The sequence below is a fragment of the Theobroma cacao genome, chromosome 6 (assembly GCF_000208745.1).
Source record: "Theobroma cacao cultivar B97-61/B2 chromosome 6, Criollo_cocoa_genome_V2, whole genome shotgun sequence".
In the NCBI taxonomy this organism is placed as follows: Eukaryota; Viridiplantae; Streptophyta; class Magnoliopsida; order Malvales; family Malvaceae; genus Theobroma; species Theobroma cacao.
The window spans coordinates 16,711,863-16,733,735 of NC_030855.1; the positions used below are offsets into that span (position 1 = coordinate 16,711,863).

The following is a 21,873-nucleotide window of genomic DNA, read 5'->3' on the forward strand; positions in this document are numbered from 1 at the left end:
TCATACTCGAAAAAAATTAGTTACAATTAGGATGCTTGTCAAACGACAGCGTCTCTGAAAATAAGCCCTGTACTACATGGGAGCGCAATGGCGGGAAAATCCAGCTGACATTTGTTTCCCTAGGGTTTACTTACAAAGTTCCCGTTTCTCAATCCAGACAATAAACCGAAGGCAAAATACCACCATTTTCTTTCATTCCCTTTCTCCGAATCCATACAGAAAAAGATGCCAACATACAAATTACGGGGAATCGATGTTGATTTTCCATTTGAGGCCTATGATTGCCAACTTGTTTACATGGAGAAAGTTATTGAAGCTCTCCAAAAGGTCTGTCTGCTTAAATTTTGTATTATTTTTTTTTCATTTAGTGATAAAGTTTTATCTTTTAGTCTGAGTAATGGAGTTGAATCTAATGAACAGTGCTTCATTCTTTTTCAATTTTTTCATTTTTATTTTTTTGAAAAATAAATAAATATCGTATTTTTAGTTTATTGAAATTAATGAACTGTTCAGTTTTCTTAGAAATATGTCCAAGGAAAATAAAATTTTGATGCAGTTTTTTGAAATTTGGCATGTAATTGAGGGACGTTTTGGTAGTTGTTGCTTATGATTTTGGCGTAATTTTGAGTTGGATATCGCTGTTGGATGAACATGTTCTGAGTTCAGCTTTTATGCTATTAAGCTATGGGCAGTATGAATTTTGTTAATTAAAGGGGTGTTCTATTTATTCTTTCATGTGGCAGAGGTGTAACGCTCTTTTGGAGAGTCCTACTGGAACTGGGAAAACCTTATGTCTTCTCTGTGCTACATTGGCCTGGAGGAAGAGTTTGGGTGGTTTTTCAACTGGGAGTAGTCAAATAAAAAGTCTATTTTCTGGGAGCCAATCTGATGTGGGATCATCGAAATCTCAGCCTGGCAACCTTCCAACTATTGTCTATACCTCACGTACTCACAGCCAACTCCGGCAAGTTGTTCAAGAGTTGAGAAGAAGCAACTACAGGTCAGAGTTGATCGTCTAATTGTAGCATAATACATGATTTAATTTTGTCATTACTGGCTTATCATTCCATCTTTGTTATGCATGATTTTGCTGTAGTGAGGGTGATTAATATGTCTTATGAGAAATGTTTACATCACTAGTTAATTACATTATCTTAGACTTGTTCCATGTTGCTTGGTCTTGTCATTACCCATGTTGGATTAGATTCTGACACTCAATCTGGGTGTGAATATGAGGTATGACCCTCCAAATTTAAGGGAAAATGGAAAGTGCATGTGTTGGACACAAACTCATGTTTGACATTAACTGCTGAGTCCAAGCAAGTTGAGTTTTGTTTTTTCTTCAAAAGTAGATGCATTTAGTTGTGAAGAAGAGGGATACTTTTCTTCAGTTTAGCTGTCTCAGTTGTGAATATGATGGAGATGCATGGTAGGCTTAAATCTGTTGATTGGCTTAATATGTCTGATTTGGCAAAAGAAAAATCCATCTTCCTGGAAGACTTTTGTCTGATCCTGTAAGCCAGAGCCTAGCAAGGATGTTTATGAGCCGAGAACTACTTCTTGCCCTTCTCTTTAATAGTTTTTTTATGGATGCAGGATTGTTATCTAATGTCTATTTTGACAAGAAAAAAAGTGGAACCTTGAGTTGATATAAGATGCTTCAAAGTTGAGCAATCATAAAACTCTATCAAGCCATATGTTCAAAAGCTCATTCAAGTTGGGGATAGATCTTCTGATACTTGGCTTCTTTAAGAAATGGGTTTCCTGTTGCCGCTTGAGCTTTGTTTAATTACTAAGCCAAGTTGGAGCTGTCTGGAGGGCTGAGCAGTGGGTGGTTGAAACCGCCCAACTGATCGTTTCCAATGGTTTTTGGCTGGAACAGTTTTGTTAATTGGCTCCGGTTGAGGTTTTGGTTGAGGAGGTTGATCAGCTCATTCGTCGGTGAGGAAACCTTCCCCCGTCACTGATCGAAAAACCGACCCTATTTTTTTAAATTATATATGGGGCAGAAATTACATATCTAACTCTCATTAATGCCAAACCCCCCCTCCTTCAGATTTCCCCCCAGCTACAGCCTGCTCCCCACAGATAGAAACCGTAAGCTAAAACTAACCCTCACTCCCTTAGCTCAGTTCCTCTCCCTGACGGCTCCACAACCATAAGTTAATTTATTGTTTTTACTAAAAAATAAATTATATGGGCTGGGCAACCTTTTTTCACCTTGGAATTGGGCTGGTTTGGGTCAGATGGGCTACCAATTTTTCAGCTTGGGCCTTGGGCCATTAAGCCCAAACCCATCTAACCGACTGACCGTGGTTGGTCACGGTTTGGTCGGTTCCCTCACTTGCATTGGTTGATGGCAGTTGGTCCCCCCACCCTGGTCGGCTTGGTTGGTTGTGGCCTCCTTCACGACCAAAACTGACTGCTCTGACCTATGCTCAGCCCTAGCTGTTTGAACTATTTTATTAATTTGCAATCTGAATTGAGTTACTTTGGAGTATATAAAAACCTGCTGTATTTCTAGAAAATCTTATCACTATATGTTTTAACTTGAATCATTCTTAAATTTATCTACAATCTGCTACGTTGTTTTGTTTTTTTGATCAGTATGCATCTGAAAGTTTGCTTGTCTAGAAACAGATAAACACCATTTGAATATCTTGTATTCGCTTCTTTAATATGGCAAAAATTTGCTTGCCTTTTATCAAAAGAAAGAGAAAGATGAAGATACTGCAGATTTCTAACCTTTTGGTGTGATATATCATATTTGAGGGAACTTTTGAGTCTTGTTGTCAGTCGTTGTCACAATAAGTTCTTAACCATGAGAATCAAATGCTTGAACAATAAAGAATCTTCAGAGGTATTATTAGACAATTAATCATTTTGATGTTTTCATGAACTCAATACTTTGGCTTTTGAACTTTGGATTATGACTTTCCGAACACTAGAGGATAATACAGGCCCAAGATGGTAGTTTTGGGATCACGGGAGCAATTGTGCATACATGATGAAGTGAGCTTACTTCACGGGAAAGCTCAGACAAATGCCTGCCGTGCCCTCTGCAGAAAGCGTCAGAAGCGTCATTGCACACATTTTCCTCGTGTTGCTGGTAATTGAACTATACTTTTCAGCATAGATTCATTAGACATGCACAGGCCAATGCACAGAATGTATCAGAGTCTATAGATTATTCTGTTTTAATTTCAACTTTGACTCTGAGTGGATGCCAACTTTTCTCATATACAGACTGGCAACAATTATGCCTACTAAAGAGGCTTAAAGTAATTTATATATATGAAAAAGAAGCAAAAGGGAAGGAGGTGGATTTTGATTTAGGCTTTAGAGTGTATACCAATTATTACTTAATGCTGTGTATGGTTTTTAAAGTTTTATATTTCATATTTGAATGTTGTCCAATCCCTAAGAAGAAAGTAAGCAATGCCTATCGATTTTGATTCGTCTAGGTAATGCAGAAATGGATTAAATTTCTGCTTGATTTGTCTCTTCAATTTTATTTACATGATGATGGTCATTCTGATATGGACAACATGGAAGGGTTTAGATAGTGTTGTATTCTGGTCTTCTGGACTATACTTTTCATATTGTGTCCGGTGAATTGAGCAACCATCTCTACAATTTCATTTTTGAAGTTCTAGTTTAGAAATATTTCAGGTGCATCTGGTGTTAATTATTGTTGTGCTTTTATTGTAGAATATATGAAGAACAACCCTCATATTGGAGATGAACCTCTTGACATAGAGGACTTGGTGAATATTGGAAGAAGATTTGGGCCGTAGGTTTCTGCAGTAGTGTTCTCTTTCCATACTTCATATGGTTGTCTTTTTGAAATGCATGTCTTGTTCTAGAGGCCCCATTGTTAACGTTGCTATTGTTGATGATATTTGCTTGTGAATTTATTTATTACTTTTTTCTTGTAGATGCCCATATTATGTGTCACGAGAGCTCCACAAGGTTGTTGATATTTTATTTGCACCTTACAACTATCTTATAGATCGTGACTATAGAAGATCTCTTAACCTTGAGTGGCACAACAGCGTACTGATATTTGATGAAGCTCACAACCTGGTAAGGAAAAAATATGAAATTTGTGACTGGAACTTATGTGTAAATTTTGAAGAGAACACATGGTGTTACAGAAGCTTAACTACTGATTTTATGGGAATACGATGCAGGAAGGCATATGTGCTGATGCAGCCTCTTTTGACTTGTCTTCTGGACTTCTGACGGCATGCATTTCTGAAGCGAAAAATTGTGTTGACCTAGCTGTTGCGAGGCGAGAAGAATCAAATGATAAATCAAGGAATCCAGATAACTTTGCAATCTTGAGAGGTAATTAAATTGGTACATTGAGAATGCACCTATGTTGCTCTTCTTACAAATACATTTGCATGCATCTAATTACTACCTTTCAGTATTTTCAAATGCAATTAGTTGTTCTGGAATGAGTTTGTGTTTTTCCTCCTTTGTTAAGTAAGCTTTGATTTTTTAAGTTAAAGGTTTTATGCTTCTAGAAATACTTTAAGTCCCTTTGCTGGTAGCTTCAACTTAATTGTGTTTCTAATTGTCATCACCAGATTCTATATCTATCTATCTATACACACACAAACACACACACATCAGCACCAGATATATCTTTAGGGCTAAACTCTGCATATTTTGCAGCTCTTCTTTTGAAACTTCAGAAGCGAATTGCTGAAGTTCCCATTGAATCCAAGGAACTTGGATTTACCAAGCCTGGGCCTTACATTTATGAGCTACTTGCTGATCTCAATATCACTCATGACACTGCTTCTAAACTTATTGATATAATTGAGGAAGCTGCCGTGTTGCTTGAGGAAGATAAGCAGCAGGATACAAAGGGAAGTGGCTGCAGGCTGGAAAGCATTGGTAACATCCTTAAAAGTATTTTCAGAGATAAGGGCAATAATCATGCTGATTATTATCGTGTAAGCTTGCAACTCAATGCTTTGAATTAATAGTCACGATAGAGTGGAGCTTGTCATTCGCATTGCCCTTTTTTATATTGGCGTTGTTTCCATATTATTCATGCCTATACTAGGCATCTGCAATTTTAACTTTTTTCTGTTTATTTCAGGTTCATGTGCAAGAGGCTGAGGTAAATGCTACAGATATCTTCAGAGGTAACTCAGAGGCCAAATTATTGGAATTTATTTTTGCTCTTTTATTTGTTCTATATGTATATTTCCCTGAGTGCTTGATTCAACCTACTTCTTTATTAAACCATGTTTACATTGTTAAAATATCATTCTGATTCTTTGGTTGTCAGGTGTGAATATATGACAATGGGTATAATGAAAACTACCTTTTTAGAAGCCTCATGAAGAATATTCATTTTGTTAAGAAATACATAAAGAAATAAGGTCTTTTTCTTTTTGTTTTCCTAATATAAATGAAGCACTGACTGGGACACAGCATGGATTTAGCAAAAACAAACAACAATATTTTGAAAAAGAACTAGTGTTTATTAGTGTATGCATGTGATTTTAGTGGCAACATGTTGGAGGAGCTAACAGTATTTTGGTTGTTGGATCTTTTTGTTAGTAACAAGGTTGTTGGTATTGCCTTCTATCTTATTCAAAACCATGCTTATTATGCTCGTGTAGAATAGAGAAAATATTTGGTTACAAGATGAGGACTTTCCACCTTCCTGCCTGCTATATACCAAAATGAGCAGATAAAAGTAGCAAGACTTGTGTGTATTGAAAGGTGCACTATAAGTTCACATTCTTTCTTGCTGTAAAGTTTATCTTAAAATTTATACGGTTTTTACAAAAACATAATCCGTAGTTTTCCTTTTTCTAGTCTGAATTTATTCTACTTTATGACAATAATTGATGTACTTCATATGGCTTTTTTAGTACAATAAAAGCAGATTAGGGAGGCATAAGGTTCTATTCCTGGAAACTAGCTGGCCACTGTGATCTTTCGATATGTCTCCTTGTAAAACTATATTATCTTTTTGTCTATTTGTGTTTGGCAGGTAAGACATCCAGGATACTCAGTTGGTGGTGCTTCAATCCAGGAATTGCTATGCAAGAGTTCTCCAAAATGGGTGTTGCATCTATTGTGTTGACATCTGGTACATTATCTCCCTTGGATTCATTTGCACAAGAATTGAAATTGTAAGTTGCACAGATTCATTTTTTCCACATCTGTTATGCTACGGTTTTCTTGAATATTAATTACTAAAGAGAGAATTTGTTTGCTGGGAATCAGAGATTTTCCTGTTCGGTTGGAAAATCCTCATGTAATATCCTCAGATCAGATATGGGCAGGAGTTGTCCCACTTGGTCCATCAGGTCGCTCCTTCAATTCATCTTACCGGAATCGTGATTCTCCAGAATACAAACAAGAACTTGGGAATGCTATTGGTATGTGAATATTATAATTGGTGAGAGTTTGGTGTGCTGATGTTAAAACAATTAGTGTTAGACCACTAATTGCTTCATAGCTTTTCAATATGAAATGAGTAATATGATTACTTATTGATGGTAGAAGGGCTATTGCTTCTCTGCAACTTGATCATGTTATTGCAGTAGATAGAAATCATTGGATGTAAACTTATTATAAATAGAGATAGGGGCAGGTCACTGTTATTTCAATAAAATATGCTATGGGAATTGCCTGGTCATTGTTATATGAACACTTATTTGGATAAAATGTGCTGGGTAGACGTATTGAAATGATCTAGACTTTGTAGAAGAAAGAACACATTGTATAAATGAGCCAAAACCAATTATGGTCTAATGCCCTGAATTAAGTGTGCTTTCTAAATTTCTTCATAAAAAAAAAAAAAAGGTGGTTCACAATTTTTAACAACCTTAGGCTTGAGGCAGTATGCTCAAGTTGTGCAGAAACTTATAGCCTATGCTTCAATTTATGACAATTGGCAATGTAAAGGTTTTTGTATTTGCCTCATTAGTCACAATGTTTTATTAACAATGTTGTTTTTTTTTTTTAATTCTTTCCAGTCAATTTTGCTCGAATTGTACCTGATGGACTGCTTGTTTTCTTTCCATCTTACTACCTTTTGGACCAGTGCATTAGTTATTGGAAAAACATGGTAAGACCTTGAAACAAGCTTAGTGGAGAAGGGGAAGTGAAGTCCATTACTCTTAGCTCCATAAAAATATATCTTCTTTCTCCTTACAGGGTAATGCAAATTCAAGTACAGTATGGGAAAGAATATGCAAATTTAAGAAACCTGTTATTGAACCTAGGCAATCTTCACTGTTTCCTCTGGCAATTGAGGTAGCAGATACATGAAAAATTTAGTTAGTATTTTTTAATATTTAAACATAATCAAGGACTTCATAGCAGATAACTAGTCTGTTTTCTACGGCAGGACTATATGAGTAAATTGAAGGACACTTCAACATCCGGTGCAGTATTTTTTGCTGTTTGTCGTGGCAAGGTATGCTATCATTTAACTTTAAAGCAAAACTTTTGTTCTTGCACTCTGCTAGACTTATACATGTGACATGTCTGATGGTGACAGAAAAGAACTGTAGAGATCTTCGGCTACTTTCAGCTATAAATTGTGATTATGGAAGGTTGTTTGAGGGTTTTAGTGATACAGCTTTACAAGCTTCTCTTACATGCTTCTTGTGTAGTAGGATTTTACTTTCTTTTATCAAACAGCAAACACCAGTTTTTTATAAGGCCTGGAGTCGAGTGATATGTGATTGTTGACTCTGGTGCTGGCTCCAAGAAGGTAAATAGCTGTGTTATAAAAGTTCCAAAAATATTTATGTAGCACTCTGTCTGGTTTCTCATCCCTGAGAAGACCATTTTTGTATTGTTATGAGATGCAGGATTTTAGCGAAATTAACCTATTATTCATCACCTCCAAAATATGTGAATGAGTTTTTGCACCTTGTGTACGTTACAAAACCTTGGAATAACTCATGGAGTAATTTTCTTGCAATCCTGAACTTTATCTTTATTTATACTCATGCACGCTTCCAGATTCATTAGATCTGTATAAACAGTGCTATTTGTGGTAGTAATTGATAATAAAAGCAGTGACTCAGGCAGCAGATCTTGCTAGTGTCAGGGTCTACATGGCTGCAAGTCTTCACCAGTGGTGTCTTGCGGGGTTTTTTCTCAAAGGCTTTTTGTTTGAACTATACAAGTTGTTTGATTCACAGTAGTGCCTAATTTTCTTTCTGAAGTTCAGCCTTGTCTACTATGATTGATCTTTTTCTATTTCTTCAGGTCAGTGAGGGATTAGATTTTGCTGACTATGCTGGAAGGGCTGTAGTCATCACTGGGATGCCATTTGCCACAAGGACAGACCCTAAGGTTTGGTCATCCTTAGCCCGTTCCCCCAGTTTCATCATTGACAGTTTTCAATTTTTTTGAGCTTCACCTTTTTCTATATTTATAACAATGGAATGAGCATTATATAACGAATTTTGGCTATTATAGATGTGTGTGTGAGTGTTTACATGTGATGAATGCAAGTTCTGACAAACAAGCACATACCACATTAGCCTTCTCATTCCCTTTTTGTCTTTTCCTCGCAAATCTGATAGATGATATGACAGGTTCGTCTCAAACGTGAGTACTTGGACCTACAGACACAATCACCCAGGGAAGGATGTAAGGTGATGCAGATATTGCTTGAGGAAAGATGTCTTTCAACCTTTAAGTTTTAAATGTTTTTATTTGTTAAAGTTAACAATTTTCATACTAATTTCTTCAGATGCTTAAGTTGTTAACTGGAGAAGAGTGGTATAATCAACAAGCATCAAGAGCTGTAAATCAGGCAGTCGGACGTGTTATCCGCCACCGCCAGGATTATGGGGCGATCATCTTTTGTGATGAAAGGTTTTCTTTTCTATGACCTTTTGATCTGTGATTGACAGTATTTGTCCATGTTGTCGTAAATACTTGAAAATGTAATGTGAACACTTTTCTCTACATTGTGTTCCCTTCAACTTCTCCTTTGGAAACATTCATTTCTTTTATTGCTTTTCTTTTCCAACTGGGGTTAAAAATGTTCACTTCTCTGCCTATTATGCATTGATTTAACATTTTACTTAAAGTCCTGTCAGCTCTCCTTAGTTTCAATCCTTTTGTTAAATTTAGCATCATGGTTGCAAACTTTGACATACTTCTTCAGCTTACCTTTATCAGCCTAAGACCTGAGCAGGTAAGAAGGAAAAACTTTCCAAAGGTTGGAAAAATGAAAACTGAGCTCTGAACATGCACAGTGAGGTTCAGCAAGTATTTTGTTTTGTACGAATCCATCCATTGTTCTGATTGTGAATTGTTTATGAAGTTGCTATATAAGAAGTTTGTGCCTGCAGAATATATATTCAACTTTCTTTTGGAGTTGTTCTTTTAGCTGGTTTGCTGGTCTATATATTTTTGATTGTTGTTCACACAAAATTTTGTCACAAGTTCTTTTGGACTCAAAGTAGGAATTGTATGGTTGAGGTTCTCAGAAATTTTCAACTGTGAAACCTTGTTCTCATTGACTTTGTCAACTTGTTATCCATTTTCCTTTTATGGTTACTTTATCTTCTGACATCTTCACAGGTTTGCTCATCCAAATCGTCAGTCTCAAATATCACTTTGGATACAGCCTCATATTAAGGTATAGTTATGGCATATGGAACAACCCTTTATCTGAAGCATTCTGCTTATTCCTCTATGCTTTTGCAGTGTTACACCAAATTTGGGGATGTTGTTTTTACGCTGACTCGTTTTTTCCGAGATGGAGGAAGCCGTAGTCCTACAAAGCTGAAATTTGCAGATCATGAAAAAAAGGGTAAAGTATTATTTAATGACGTTACTGTTGTCATATTTCCTTGATTTTTATGTCTCTTAATCTTATATACTGTCAAAAATTATTGAGGGAACTGTTCTTTTAGATGAACTTTTTAAGTTTCAGTCATAAAGATCCGAAATCTGAAGTTTGTGCTCTGCAGTTTATACTTCATTTTCCACTTCCATTTTTGATAGTGTGGAAAGTTGACTGTATAATTGCGTATGACTGCATGACTCTTCATTCTTCTCTTCTGATTTTGACACGATCATCAAAAATGTCTTTCCCCTCCATCTATATGGATCATATAATGCCATTGTGCTTTATTTAGGACCATATCCTGTGTTGGATCAATAAAGTAAGATCCTTTTCGTTAATTTCTGCACATGTTTTCTTCATTCTTCCCCTCCCCTTCACATGACCATCTTTCATGGAGTCACATCTGCATACCAACGTGTTAATAGGCCTAAAATTCACTTTTCTAAACCACCTCTAGATTTTAAGATTCAGCTAAATTCCTCTGGTACCATCATTAGCAGTTGAGTCAACAGTTATCTGGAAACATGATGTAACTTTTGACTAGAATGTGTAACTTTCTTGTGGTTCATGCAAATTCACAGTTATTTTTCTTGCCCTCCATGTTTTTTGGCTCAAAACCAAAACTAACTTTTCTATTTCTTTATAGGCTTTGGAGGGTTCCATTATTTTTTGATTAGAGCATTTTCAGTCATGCTGTGACCAATAATGCCTTCATTAAATTACCTCTGTTTCCTACTTTCATCCAGATCTAAGTCCAAGTTCTGCTACAAAAACAGTTCCAGTTGAGGACATCAAGGAATCTTCATCAGGTAGCATACCTTTCTCTTGAGGGTCTTTAACTTTGGTGCATGGTTGGTATTTTAGCCTTCCTTTTTTCCTTGATGCTCTTTTCTCTGATTTTACATTTTTCTCACTCTTATCTTAGACCTGACAAAGTAATAATAAGTTCAATTCATTTACTCCAGTGACTTCTTTAGTCATATTACATTTCAGTAGTAATGGGAATTATTGGGGAAATTGTATTAATCTTATGCTGCTTACATGCTTAATTTGTTTCTTGCTACATGGGAATTTTTTAAAATGTCAAGTCTCTGAATCTCAATTCCTAGAGCAACTTTGATCTGGTATTTGTTGTTGCGTCACAAATTACTGCTCAGGCTGATCCTATCCTCTCCGAAACTGGTGTAGGATTGTGGATAGGATATGATACAATTGACGAGTAAATTGTCTTTGTTTCTCTCTTATTGTTGGTACATGGATAACAAAAATACACAGCTTATTTTTTACATAATCTGTCCATGTAGGATATCCAATCTGCTCCATGTCTAGAGGATTATGTAATCTATCCATGTAGAATAACTAATCTGACTAACTTTTCTATCCTTCTAGGAAAAGACTAAAGATAATGAAAAATATAGCATTAAACAAGAAATACCCTATTTAATCCTGTGCTATGCACCAAATGAGCTCTATATATCCCGCATTTAACAAATAATTTGTGACATGTTCAAATGAGAAATGCTACTGCTTATGGTATATTTCTTTATACAGGAAGTAGAAGAGAGATACAAACTGCTCAGCCTCTAGACAAATCTTACCTGAAACTGTTACCTGATTTGGTATCTGTTGTTTTCTACCTCCAATCTTGTCTTTTTGATTAATTTGTGTTTCATCCTTTTCTTTCATGTGAGTTGATTCTTAATAATGGTGTTTGCAGTCTACATCAATGGAACAAACTCACTCCGAAGACAAATTGTCTTCTCATTTTGAAGTTAAAAGCAGCAACAACTCAAGCCAGCTGGGACGCATTCTTCCTGCCAGTCTCTCATGTTTCACTCCTTGTATGTATATGAAAAAGTTGAAGCGATCAAGTGATCTAATGGTTAATGAGAAAAAGTTGTCAATTACTGGGACGGGAAAAATGCAATATCAGAATCATGATGTGATTGATTCGACTGGTGATCTTTTATTGGATAGGCAACAAAGAGAAGAGCAACATTTAGAGTCTTGTTCTAGCAAGAAACGCAGAGTACTACCCATAGAGCTTGACACGTTGCAGCATGATAAAAGTTCCAATAATTATGCATCAGATGCCCAAAGATCAGGGCCAAGTGACCTTCCTTTCATAGTCAGTTCAGTGAAACATGAGAAACTACAGATTTCTGGTGCTAGAAGTGCGCTGAATGCTAAAGTTCATTTGCTGCATAAGGATGATGGAGCTGCAGGTGTTCACTTTAGTGCTGAACCATGTGGTGCCGAGGAAACTAAAGGTTCTGCCTTTCTGATTCAGGTGAAGTATGTTTGTCTTCTCTTTAAAAAATTTCATTAAATGTTTTTTGCAATCGATAGATTTAGTTGTGTCGATATTTGCTTTGATTCTATATATTGACTGTACAAAAAGGAACTGATGCAAGACACTTTGATTCTATATATCGACTAGGCAAAAAGGAACTGATGCCAGACCCTTTTTTTGGCACAAATAGTAGCCAACAATGCTAACTGCAAAACATGTTGACTTGTGCATGATTTCTAGGTGTCATGAAATTTTGCAACAGTCTTCTAGCCAAAAGTGGTCCACGATTTCATCTCTAATAATTTTTACCAATTTAAATTTAAATTTTAGAATATCTAATAAACTATTATCTCATTTCTTCCCTTTGATCAATCAAATGCTACATGAAAAGTGCTGATTGACATGTTGAATATGGTTATTGGTTTTTGTAAAAGTATACTTGTTCAATTTCCTTGGCTCCTTCCAGAATCTTATTTTACAATATTATAAGGTATGAATTGCTAAACCTGAAGTAAAAATGTTCAAAGTGTTAGAGGTCTGCAGAATGATGCAATAGGATATTACCTTCTTAGAAGAATTTGTGTGATGGACTTGAGTATTGACTTGGGACGGTGTAATGGAAACTGATGGGTCAAATTCAGGACTATAAATAAAATTGTGAGACAAGAATAGAAGAGAAGTTTTACTAAAAAAAATTTCTGGTGAATTCAAAACGTTTGGAAAGAATTTGATAAGTATGTGTGGAAACTCAAAGAAATGGCTTAGGATGCTGAAGTGGAAATGATGAAATTATTGTGAATGTTTATCTGTCATTGAAGTGAAATTGAAAAGCAAAGTCTTTTTTGTTGCCTAGACCAGTTCCATTGATTAACTTCATTCATGCCCTCCACTCTGATCTTTAAATAAAGCTGATCCTCTATTTGCTTCAGGTATAAGGTGATATCTGATGAGGTTTAGTGGTGCTCTTTCTTGGAGTGAATGCAACAGTTTCATTTGACTATTATGTTCAGTTTCTCTGAAATTTTCACTTAGGAGAAAGCTGGCACTTTAAGGGGCTTAAGTGACTGGTTTATATTTTAATTTATTAGATGTGGGAGATGGGTAGGAGTGAAATATTATATCTAAACATGTCAGAATGTTTTTTTTTTTATGTTAGGAGAGTTTTAAAACTTATCTATGGAGCATCTGGAGAAATTAAATTGAAAAGACCACCCATGATTTCATATGGTTTTGCTATAAAGATTTTTCCTAATTTTATGGTAGGAACTGGCTTAGAATAAATTTGTTAATTGTATTTTGCTGTTTTCCTGTTGAAATTCATTATACCAAACAAACATCTGCTCATTTTTTTCAATTTCCTGATAATGTTTATCTAGCTGCTTTGGATTAGGGATGCTACTGAAAATTCCCTTCTCTTACAGGTTAAGGAGAAACTTAGTCCTACAGAATATAAAGAATTTGTGGGGTTTATGAAGGCAATGAAGTCCAAAGTGATGAAGATTGGTAATGTTCTGCAATCCATTGTGGGATTATTTTCAGGACCAGAAAGGCTTCCTCTTCTTGAAAGGTATAAATCAACTCTAATATGGCTGTCACTCTAATAATAATTCAAATTTGAAGGTTGTGTTTTGTTCTGGATGGTTTCTGTTTTTTATGTTTCTCTTATGATCTTCCATTATGTGAGCAACCTGAATTCCATTCCATTGTAGGTTAGGCATCTTGAAACTAGTATAGTATACTTTTGCTTCACCTTTAGCATAGTTTGGCGAGAGATTTTTTGGAACTCGTTGACCAGTTACTGTCAGGATGCTTCACACCAGATTTTGAGCTTTAGGATATCATTGAAAGTGAGGCAAAAATTAATTTCCTATTCTTGGTATGAGTAATGATTTATAAAAAATGCCAAATGATGTTCACAACCAATGTACATGGACGTATGCTTGAAAAGCATCAAAGGGATATGGGGGAAAAAGGAAGAAGAATGTAGTTGCTTAAACGAGAAAGGGGAAAAAAAAGAGAGGAGAAAACAATAAAATCATAGCTGTTAATAAACTCAGGAGGAATAACTGAAATCATGTCTAGCATAAACCATGCACCATCAGGAAAATAACAAGAAAAGTCAAGCCTTAAGCATAGCCAATTAGCCATAAAATATTCCATTGCATTGGTTACCGCTAGTTTTCCACAGCTCCCTCACAATCTAAAGAAGTCCTACCATTCTCCATACTTGCTAAGACCTTCCTTTATCTCACCCCTCTCCAAAAATCCCAGAAATGTTGTAAGCATGCTCCAACGTTATGTGAAGCAATCTAATATGTTAGAGGCAGCAACTGTCCTTAGAGATACTTATAACTTATGAGGGATACCTGTTAGCAACACTCATCCATGAGTACCAATTGCATCAACAATTTGCTATTTGACTGTACCTCGACTATTGGTGTTATGCCTTCAGACAGGGAGGGAAAGAATTGAGCTGACCACTGAGGTGTTAGTTTATTAGAGTACCTGATAGTCTTTAGCCTATCATGCATTTCCCAAAAAATTTTTCTCTTCTTTCTTTTTAGCATGAAATTATCATCTGTTATTTTTACCGGATCTTACACTGTTGTCATCTGTAACAGATTCAAGGATTACGTGCCTGCAAAGTATCAATCTTTATATGAGCAGTACATTGAAACAAGTACAGAAATGCCTGACAATCAAAGGAACTAAACTTATCTTGTCCGAACAGTTGTTAGGTAGGGATGCCATTCTTCAATTTTTGTGATTGGTCTGGATGGAAATGAGCTTTTCTAGAGCAATGATCTCCTGGAGTGTCAGAAAGAGAAGAATTGAGATAAAACGTTGTGGAGGGTTTGTGTGAAGTATATCGCAACTTTTGACAAATATCAGAAAATGTTTGCCTGCGTAACCAAGCAGCTAAGTGTTCTTTCATGTCTGGAGGAAAGTAACTTTCTCAACATGAGGGCAATGTTGCATTTGCAAACTCTTATTCCCGTATTATTCTACTGAGATTATGAAGGATTACTGGATTAGACTTGGTCACAGCTTACTTCTTGTGGAAAACAAAATCAAGCAAACGGAAATAGAGTGAAACTGGGAATTTTGTTGGAGAGATGAGATATAAAGGCAACCTAAGTTTTTGCTTCCTGATTTATATGGCCTTGACAGTGCATCAGCAAGAGCCTACAAGATGGTCGATTAGTTATTGGAAATGACACTAGTTACTGCACCTATGGTGCCCCTGAGATTTACATTCATGTGTAGATATTAAAATAGAACTGATTTACAAGGTATGAGGTTCCATTTGATGGAAAGCATATGAGGTGCCTATTAATTACTTACTATATATTGTTCCTAAAATTTTCAGTTTAAGTCGAGTGGCTTCTGATTCTTAACCTGCCTAAATTATTTATATTTGTGTATCATTGCTCTTTTTTTCTAAGTATAATGTTCAAAAATAAGTCCTCTAGTTATTCAAAAAAATTTAAATAAGTTTTTATTTTTAATCGTGTTTAATTAAATTTTTATATTTTTATTTTGGATCAAATAAGTTTTATGACTAATGATTGATTGTCATTAATCAAAATGTTTTTATTATTTTATATTTACATGACATTGATATGATATTGATGTGGATAATAAAAAAGATATACGATCATGTTATAATGTAAAATTAATGTCACATTTTCAATTATGATATATCAACATATATTATCATCAATTATTATATGTTAGCATGTCATGTTGGTGTTACGTGATATAAAATGATAAAGAGTATTTTAATTAAATTAATTATTAATCAAAAGAATTTATTCGATTCAAAATAAAAATAAAAAAACTTATTTAATTATAATAAAAGTATAAAGATTTAGTTGAATTTCTTAAAATAATTTAGAAATTTTTTTAAATATTATGTATTTTTTTATTTTAAATTTCAATATAAATAGATACTTGAGCTTATTACTAAAGTGATTGTTTATTTTATAGTACTAAAGGTAATTCCAAAGGTGGAATTGCCATCCTCACATGGATGATGTACATTTAATTCCACTCTTTGAAGTATGAGAGTCATTAAACAACTGCCTAAACAATTACTAGTTCACAAGTCACTGCCAAATAGAAATGGAAGATGCCCAACCTTTGTATTGTTGCGAAATTTTTAACATAATATTTTAAAGAAGTTATGAATTATTTTGAAATTTAAATAAATAATTTTATTTTTTTATTATGTTTAATTAAATTTTTATATTTTTATTTTAAGTCAAATAAATTCTTATAAGATATAATACTTAAATAAGTTTAATTTCTTAACTATTTCAGAAAAAGTAATTAAGACTCCATGAGTTCAATTAAATTTTAAAATTTTTATTTTGAATTAAATAAATCTTTCGTACTAATCGTTGATTAATGGTGGTTAGTCAACCATACAACTATTTATTTAATATCACGTGACATGTTGATATGTGATTTGATGATGATATCAGCCCATGACAAATGATGTGGTATAAAATATTGGTTAGTAGAAATTAATTTTTTTTTCTTTTTCTTTAAGCACATGTTCAAAAGTCATTGAGTTAAAATTTGAAGCAAAAAAAAAAAAAAAAATCAACTTAAACAAACTATTGAGTTTCTAATTTATACAATTTACTTGCAATTAAGAGTTTATTTGATTAAAAATAAAAATATGAAAACTTGATTTGTATGTGTAAAAGGTAAGGGTGGGTACCTTACGTGATTCCATCGTTGGTTATCTAATGGTAAAAATCAGTCTTCATGTGAAATAATGGTGAAAAATATTATAAATTGGATTATTGCTCTCAAGAGGTAGAAAATTCAGAGCCGGTGCAATTAATCACCAGGGAACAAGCAATGGACAACGTCAACACAAATATCCACCAAATCTTACCAAAAACCACAAGCATCCAATAACCTAAATTATAAACAAAGAGCCCTCTTCTTGAAAGCCACTCTTCACTCTTCTCTCTGTATAAAATATTTGCATCAACAACATGACCAAATAAAATCCAATTTCTCAAAACAGTTTTGAACCCAACAACAATAAATCACCCCCATCATCACTCACCCTCCCTTGTTTTTCCCGTCTAAGGAAAGAAACAAACCCGATTGCCAAATCCTTACGTTACATTGTTATACCTTGTTCTCCTAGATCTCCTATCTCTTACAGCCTTAGAATTCCGAGACCTCGCCGGAATCTTCCTCTCGTTTTGACGCAAAGTCACGATCAGGTCAACGAAAGCACTTAAGATGAACTTGTAAGATTTCTTGTCGTTTAAGTTCAAGTAACAAAACAAAAGCTCTTCCATGAAATCCCAATCGATTGTGGAATGATGTTGCAGCCTTGCTTCCACCATTTCTCGCATTGAACGCCGAAAATCATCGTACGGGTTCGGAGAATACGTTAAAACCGCAATGCATTCGTCAGGAATGCTCGGACACTTGGTATGATCGCCACCACAGCTGTTGGAGTCATTGGCAGTAGCGTTGGTTGAAGTTGAGGTCGAGGTTGACCCCACGTCCTCCGATGTTGACATGGTGGTGTTAGTCACGGCACTGCTCCGAGCCTCCTCGATAAGCGAACTCGACAACCCCGTAGCCACGAAGAACCTGTTGGACCCGCAAAGGTCTGGCGGAGGATCAACAAACCTTGGCGATTCAAACAAAATCCCACCAGGGCTTCTCACTTGATGATGATCTTCACGATCTTCTCTAACACCTCTGCTTTCATTAACCTCTTCGTCGTCGTCTTTGATATATAACGACTTGAAATTCTCAAAGAGAAAACGATCAACATCGGAAAGCGTAGCCGCATCATCGTTGTCACAAGTTCCTTGATCATTTCTGTCATGATTGACAGCAAAAGAAAGGGTTTTGGGGTGTTTGCAGCCTTTCAGGATCCATTTTTTGGAAGAAGAGAGTGAGTTCGATGGGAACTGAGTAGTTGGGGAGGGTTTTTTCATCTTGGCGAGGTAATCCTGGAGAGATTTCTGAAGCTTCTTGGACATTTTTTCTTTCAGGCTCTGTGTTTACTTTGGGGGTAGGCATATCAAGTCTAAAACCATGGGAGAGAGAGAGAGAGAGAGAGAGCTCTTGAGCGGTTTATAAATTATTTACAAGGCAACTAGCTTTACAAACGTTTGAAAATTTACCTTGTTTAACGCATCAAGTTTTCGTGGGTATTTGGTGAGAAATAGCCAAATAAGGCTGGCTATTAATTAATGGGGGATTTGCTGACTAATGAGGGGGGATTTTGAAAGTAAATGAGAAACATCTTCTTGGATTAATGTAATTTACGCAGATTTTATGGAAAGTAGAAACCAATAGCATGGGAAATTGAGGATGTATTCCAGATTTATATTTTGCTTTAATTGGGAAAGAAGCACATTATGGAATTAAATTTTGCATTGATTGAGCAAGTTTTCCTCTGTCTATTAGGTTTTTTTTTTTTGACCATTAATGTAGACATTAAATTATTCAGTTTCACCTTGACTTCTGGTCAGTTTTTATCCTCCATTTTTTTTTAAAAAAAGATATTTCTTGATTTATTTAGTATTCATAAAAATATGAATCACATTTTCATTAATTTAACATGAATATTATAAAAATTTTACATCTCATCCACAATGTATCAAGTAATGGTCTTAACTGATACGTCTCTATTATAATCATTAACATACAAAAAGAGGCAATATTTTTAAGGAGGTTTCGAGAACATTTATTGTAGTTATTTTACCGATTAAATGTATGCCATATTTTTATATAGTCCTGCTGATTTTGATTGAACTTCATTATGAGAACTTCGCCATTCAAATTCTTGTTCATTAATTAATTTCATCAAACGATATTTTAATTACATAAATGTTTAAACATATTTTTCTGATATAATTTTGATAATGTTTTAAATATGTGCTCCAGCTATACAAATTGAAGTTTTAGGGTTAGTGGTTAGAAGACTTTATCCTAGTATGATTCGAGTAACAAAATAAAGAGTGTACCTAGCCACAATCAATACCCTTTTGGTGGCAAAAATTGAACAAAGTAATGGACTTGAATAATGAGGTTGATTTTATAATCCCTTAAAATGGAGAAACTTTCACGCTCCTTAGCAAACAATCGAGTTGAACCAACGTAAGAGATGTAGGTTTAGTGATTTTGCTGCTGATTCCATTTGCATTTGCCTTTTCTTTCTTTTCCTCGCCCTGCTTTGTTTGTTAGTTCCATCTTTTGCTTGAGATTTTATCTGCGTCAGTTTTCTGATGAAGGAGAAGGGGCTGTACTATATCACTGTATCTGCAGACGGCAGCCCACCAAGTGATTTGCACAGGAGGGATCAGTTCAGCACCCCTCCAATCTAAAATCTCACTTTCATTTTGCAAAGTCCCACATGGCTCTACGATAATAGTATAGCAAAGCGCTGGAGACATAAATAGGAGGCAAGCTGCAACGTTTGAACATACTTACCTGGACGGGGTCGATGGGCGACCAAGAAGACCCATGGCCTAGGGCAGTGACCTCCATTGCACAGGGGAGGGGTGCGGCCCCAAGGTCTCCCCAAGTGGGAGAGCCTACGTCATAATTTGTGGCAGTGGGGGCCTGCGTGCGCGCGGCCCCTATCCAATCATAGTTAAAACAAGTTGAGTGCTAGTGTTTACGCAGAAGCAATTGTAGTAGGTGATTCTTCGTTTGTCGGTTGTTATTGATTAATCTATTATGTACAGCTTGTCCTCCAAATGCTTACCAACTTTTGTTTGATTTTCAAATTTTGCAACTGAACTAGAAAACAAATCACGGAGACTAGGCTGGACAGATAGCTAATATCCAAAGTTAATGCTTAAATCCTCTCTAAAAGATTAAAAGTATATATTAATATTTTGAGAATAAAGTACCTGTACTAATCATTTTAATGAATTTTATTAGATTCTTTTGGGGTATAATTTGATAACTTTAATGGATGCATGTAGCACATAGCTAGTTATGTATATAATTGATTGGATAGATTTTCATGTGATAATAATTTATTGTGAAAATTTTATTGCTTAGCATAGTTTAAAGAAGTTGAGTGTTAGTGTTTAAGCAAAAGCATTTGGAAGAATTGATTTTTATTTCTATCATAAGGATACTATACTAAAAGTTAGTTCTTTGACTAAGTTCATATCCCATATCAAGAGCACAAACAAGCAAGATGCCAAAGTGCTCTATAAAAGAGAAACAGAACTACATCACAGCTCATACCTTTCTCGGCCTTTTGGCTAAGATCAAGTGTAGTATCTGTTCTTATCAGTTTAATATCTGATACGTGGATTATTAATCCACATGATATTAAATTAGTTTTTTTAGGGGAGAGCTCATCATAATAGCTTGCTATTAGAGTTCTTGAGTGTCGTGCATGCGTTGCACTATAGCATGGGCTTGGCGCAACCCATTAATGTTAGTTCAATGATTTGAGGCAAGATGTCATGAGTTAATTTTTGTATAAGGATATGACGAGGTAGAGTTGCTTAGGAAAGTAAGTCATCTTGTTAGCATCGAATGTTTTATGTTTTCATTTGACAAAGTTGTATGAAATCTTGGTTTTGATATTTGAATTGTCTAATATCATGTTTTGATCCTCAAGATTATACAAATGTTTGAAAAACAAATTCATGCTTAGAAAACATCATAAAGCTTTTCAAAATATTGATTGATATTTGATTATAAGAAAGAATCATGAAAGAAATAGTTGAAGTGAAGAGTAAAAAAGTCAAAGAATATTGAAGACACAAGGCAAGCGTCAACTCTAGAGAAGCTCTAATCGACCTTATGTGTCATGGTCCGCACCAACTGTGAAACCTCGACCTTCATAGACGTGTAGCGGAGGTAGACACGATGACGTGGATTAGGGATAGTTTTGTCATTTTCTTGGTGAGTCCCTAGAAGTGGGTTTTTCTAATATTATTAAGGTCTAAGTAGGCCTAAGGAATAAATGAATGGGGTAGATAATAATGAAATAAATGAAGAAAATAGAAGTAATGATAATTTCCATAATAGGGGTAAAATGGTCATTTGGACCTCTGATCTAAATTTTTAAGTTTTTGTGAACTCAAGTACCTCTAGTTTATTATGGACCTTTTCTCAATATCAAAAGTGTAAAAAGTTTGAACCAAATGGAAAAAGAAGGCAAAGTCAACTATTGAATGACATTTTTGTAAATAATTGGAACTTTAGTCAACCCAAGCATAAATATCTATTTTTTTCAACACTTTCACCTCACTTCCAGCAGCTTCTTCTTCTTCTTTCCATCCCTTCTCTCCATTCCAAACTTTCCATCTTCCATGGAGGCCACCCTTGAAACCTCCATAACTTTCTCATGGTAACTCCAATTCTCATGTTTTATATACCTTTCTATAGGATTTTTCATGCTCTCTCACTCTTTCACCTTAAAAACTCTCAAAAGGCTTTCCTTGGTACTTTCTCTCACTAGTTGAATGTTTTAGAGAGAGAAGAAAACTTTTCATAATAGCTTGAAAAACTTTTGAAAAGGAATTCAACTACAATTCGCCAAGGTGAGTAATGAGTTAGAGTTGATTTTTAAGTTATTGATGATGGTCAATAATTAAATTTAGACGATTTTATTGCTAAAGGTTATTTATTCATTTTTAGTGTGACTAGAGTAGTGTAAATAAATAGCCAGTCAAATGGTAATTGGAAGCTAGTTAGGAATAAC

General features: G+C 35.0%; 2 protein-coding genes across 4 annotated transcripts; one reads left to right on the forward strand and one right to left on the reverse strand.

Moving 5' to 3' along the window:
* Positions 47–15,547, forward strand: LOC18595899 (regulator of telomere elongation helicase 1). 3 transcript variants are annotated; one of them, XR_001928552.1, is made up of 23 exons: positions 47–327; positions 744–1,000; positions 2,961–3,109; positions 3,712–3,793; positions 3,939–4,086; positions 4,194–4,350; positions 4,684–4,967; positions 5,117–5,162; positions 6,023–6,164; positions 6,259–6,413; positions 7,014–7,105; positions 7,195–7,293; positions 7,388–7,456; positions 8,260–8,346; positions 8,592–8,651; positions 8,750–8,874; positions 9,589–9,646; positions 9,715–9,820; positions 10,603–10,665; positions 11,408–11,475; positions 11,574–12,151; positions 13,571–13,716; positions 14,771–15,547. XR_001928552.1 is itself a non-coding variant. In XM_007024054.2 (23 exons), the coding sequence occupies exons 1-23, from the start codon at positions 226–228 to the stop codon at positions 14,859–14,861; spliced, it is 3,159 nt and encodes a 1,052-aa protein (XP_007024116.2). In that variant the 5' UTR covers positions 52–225; the 3' UTR covers positions 14,862–15,547. The 3 variants fall into 3 exon arrangements, 2 of the variants coding, with proteins under 2 accessions (XP_007024116.2, XP_017979241.1); XM_007024054.2 differs by having other exon boundaries at positions 52–327; positions 11,574–12,146; XM_018123752.1 differs by lacking the exon at positions 47–327 and having other exon boundaries at positions 907–1,000; positions 2,949–3,109; positions 11,574–12,146.
* On the reverse strand, positions 17,114–18,502 carry LOC18595900 (transcription repressor OFP14). The gene has a single exon (XM_007024056.2). It carries the CDS (start codon positions 18,173–18,175, stop codon positions 17,288–17,290), a length of 888 nt encoding a protein of 295 aa, XP_007024118.2. The 5' UTR covers positions 18,176–18,502; the 3' UTR covers positions 17,114–17,287.

Coding starts and splice junctions, on each gene's coding strand:
- LOC18595899 (XM_007024054.2), top strand. CDS start 226: ATGCCAACATACAAATTACGGGGAATCGATGTTGATTTTCCATTTGAG. Junction 3,110..3,711: donor ACATTTTCCTCGTGTTGCTG/GTAATTGAACTA, acceptor CTTTTATTGTAG/AATATATGAAGAACAACCCT. Junction 3,794..3,938: donor ATTGGAAGAAGATTTGGGCC/GTAGGTTTCTGC, acceptor TTTTTCTTGTAG/ATGCCCATATTATGTGTCAC.
- LOC18595900 (XM_007024056.2), bottom strand. CDS start 18,175: ATGTCCAAGAAGCTTCAGAAATCTCTCCAGGATTACCTCGCCAAGATG.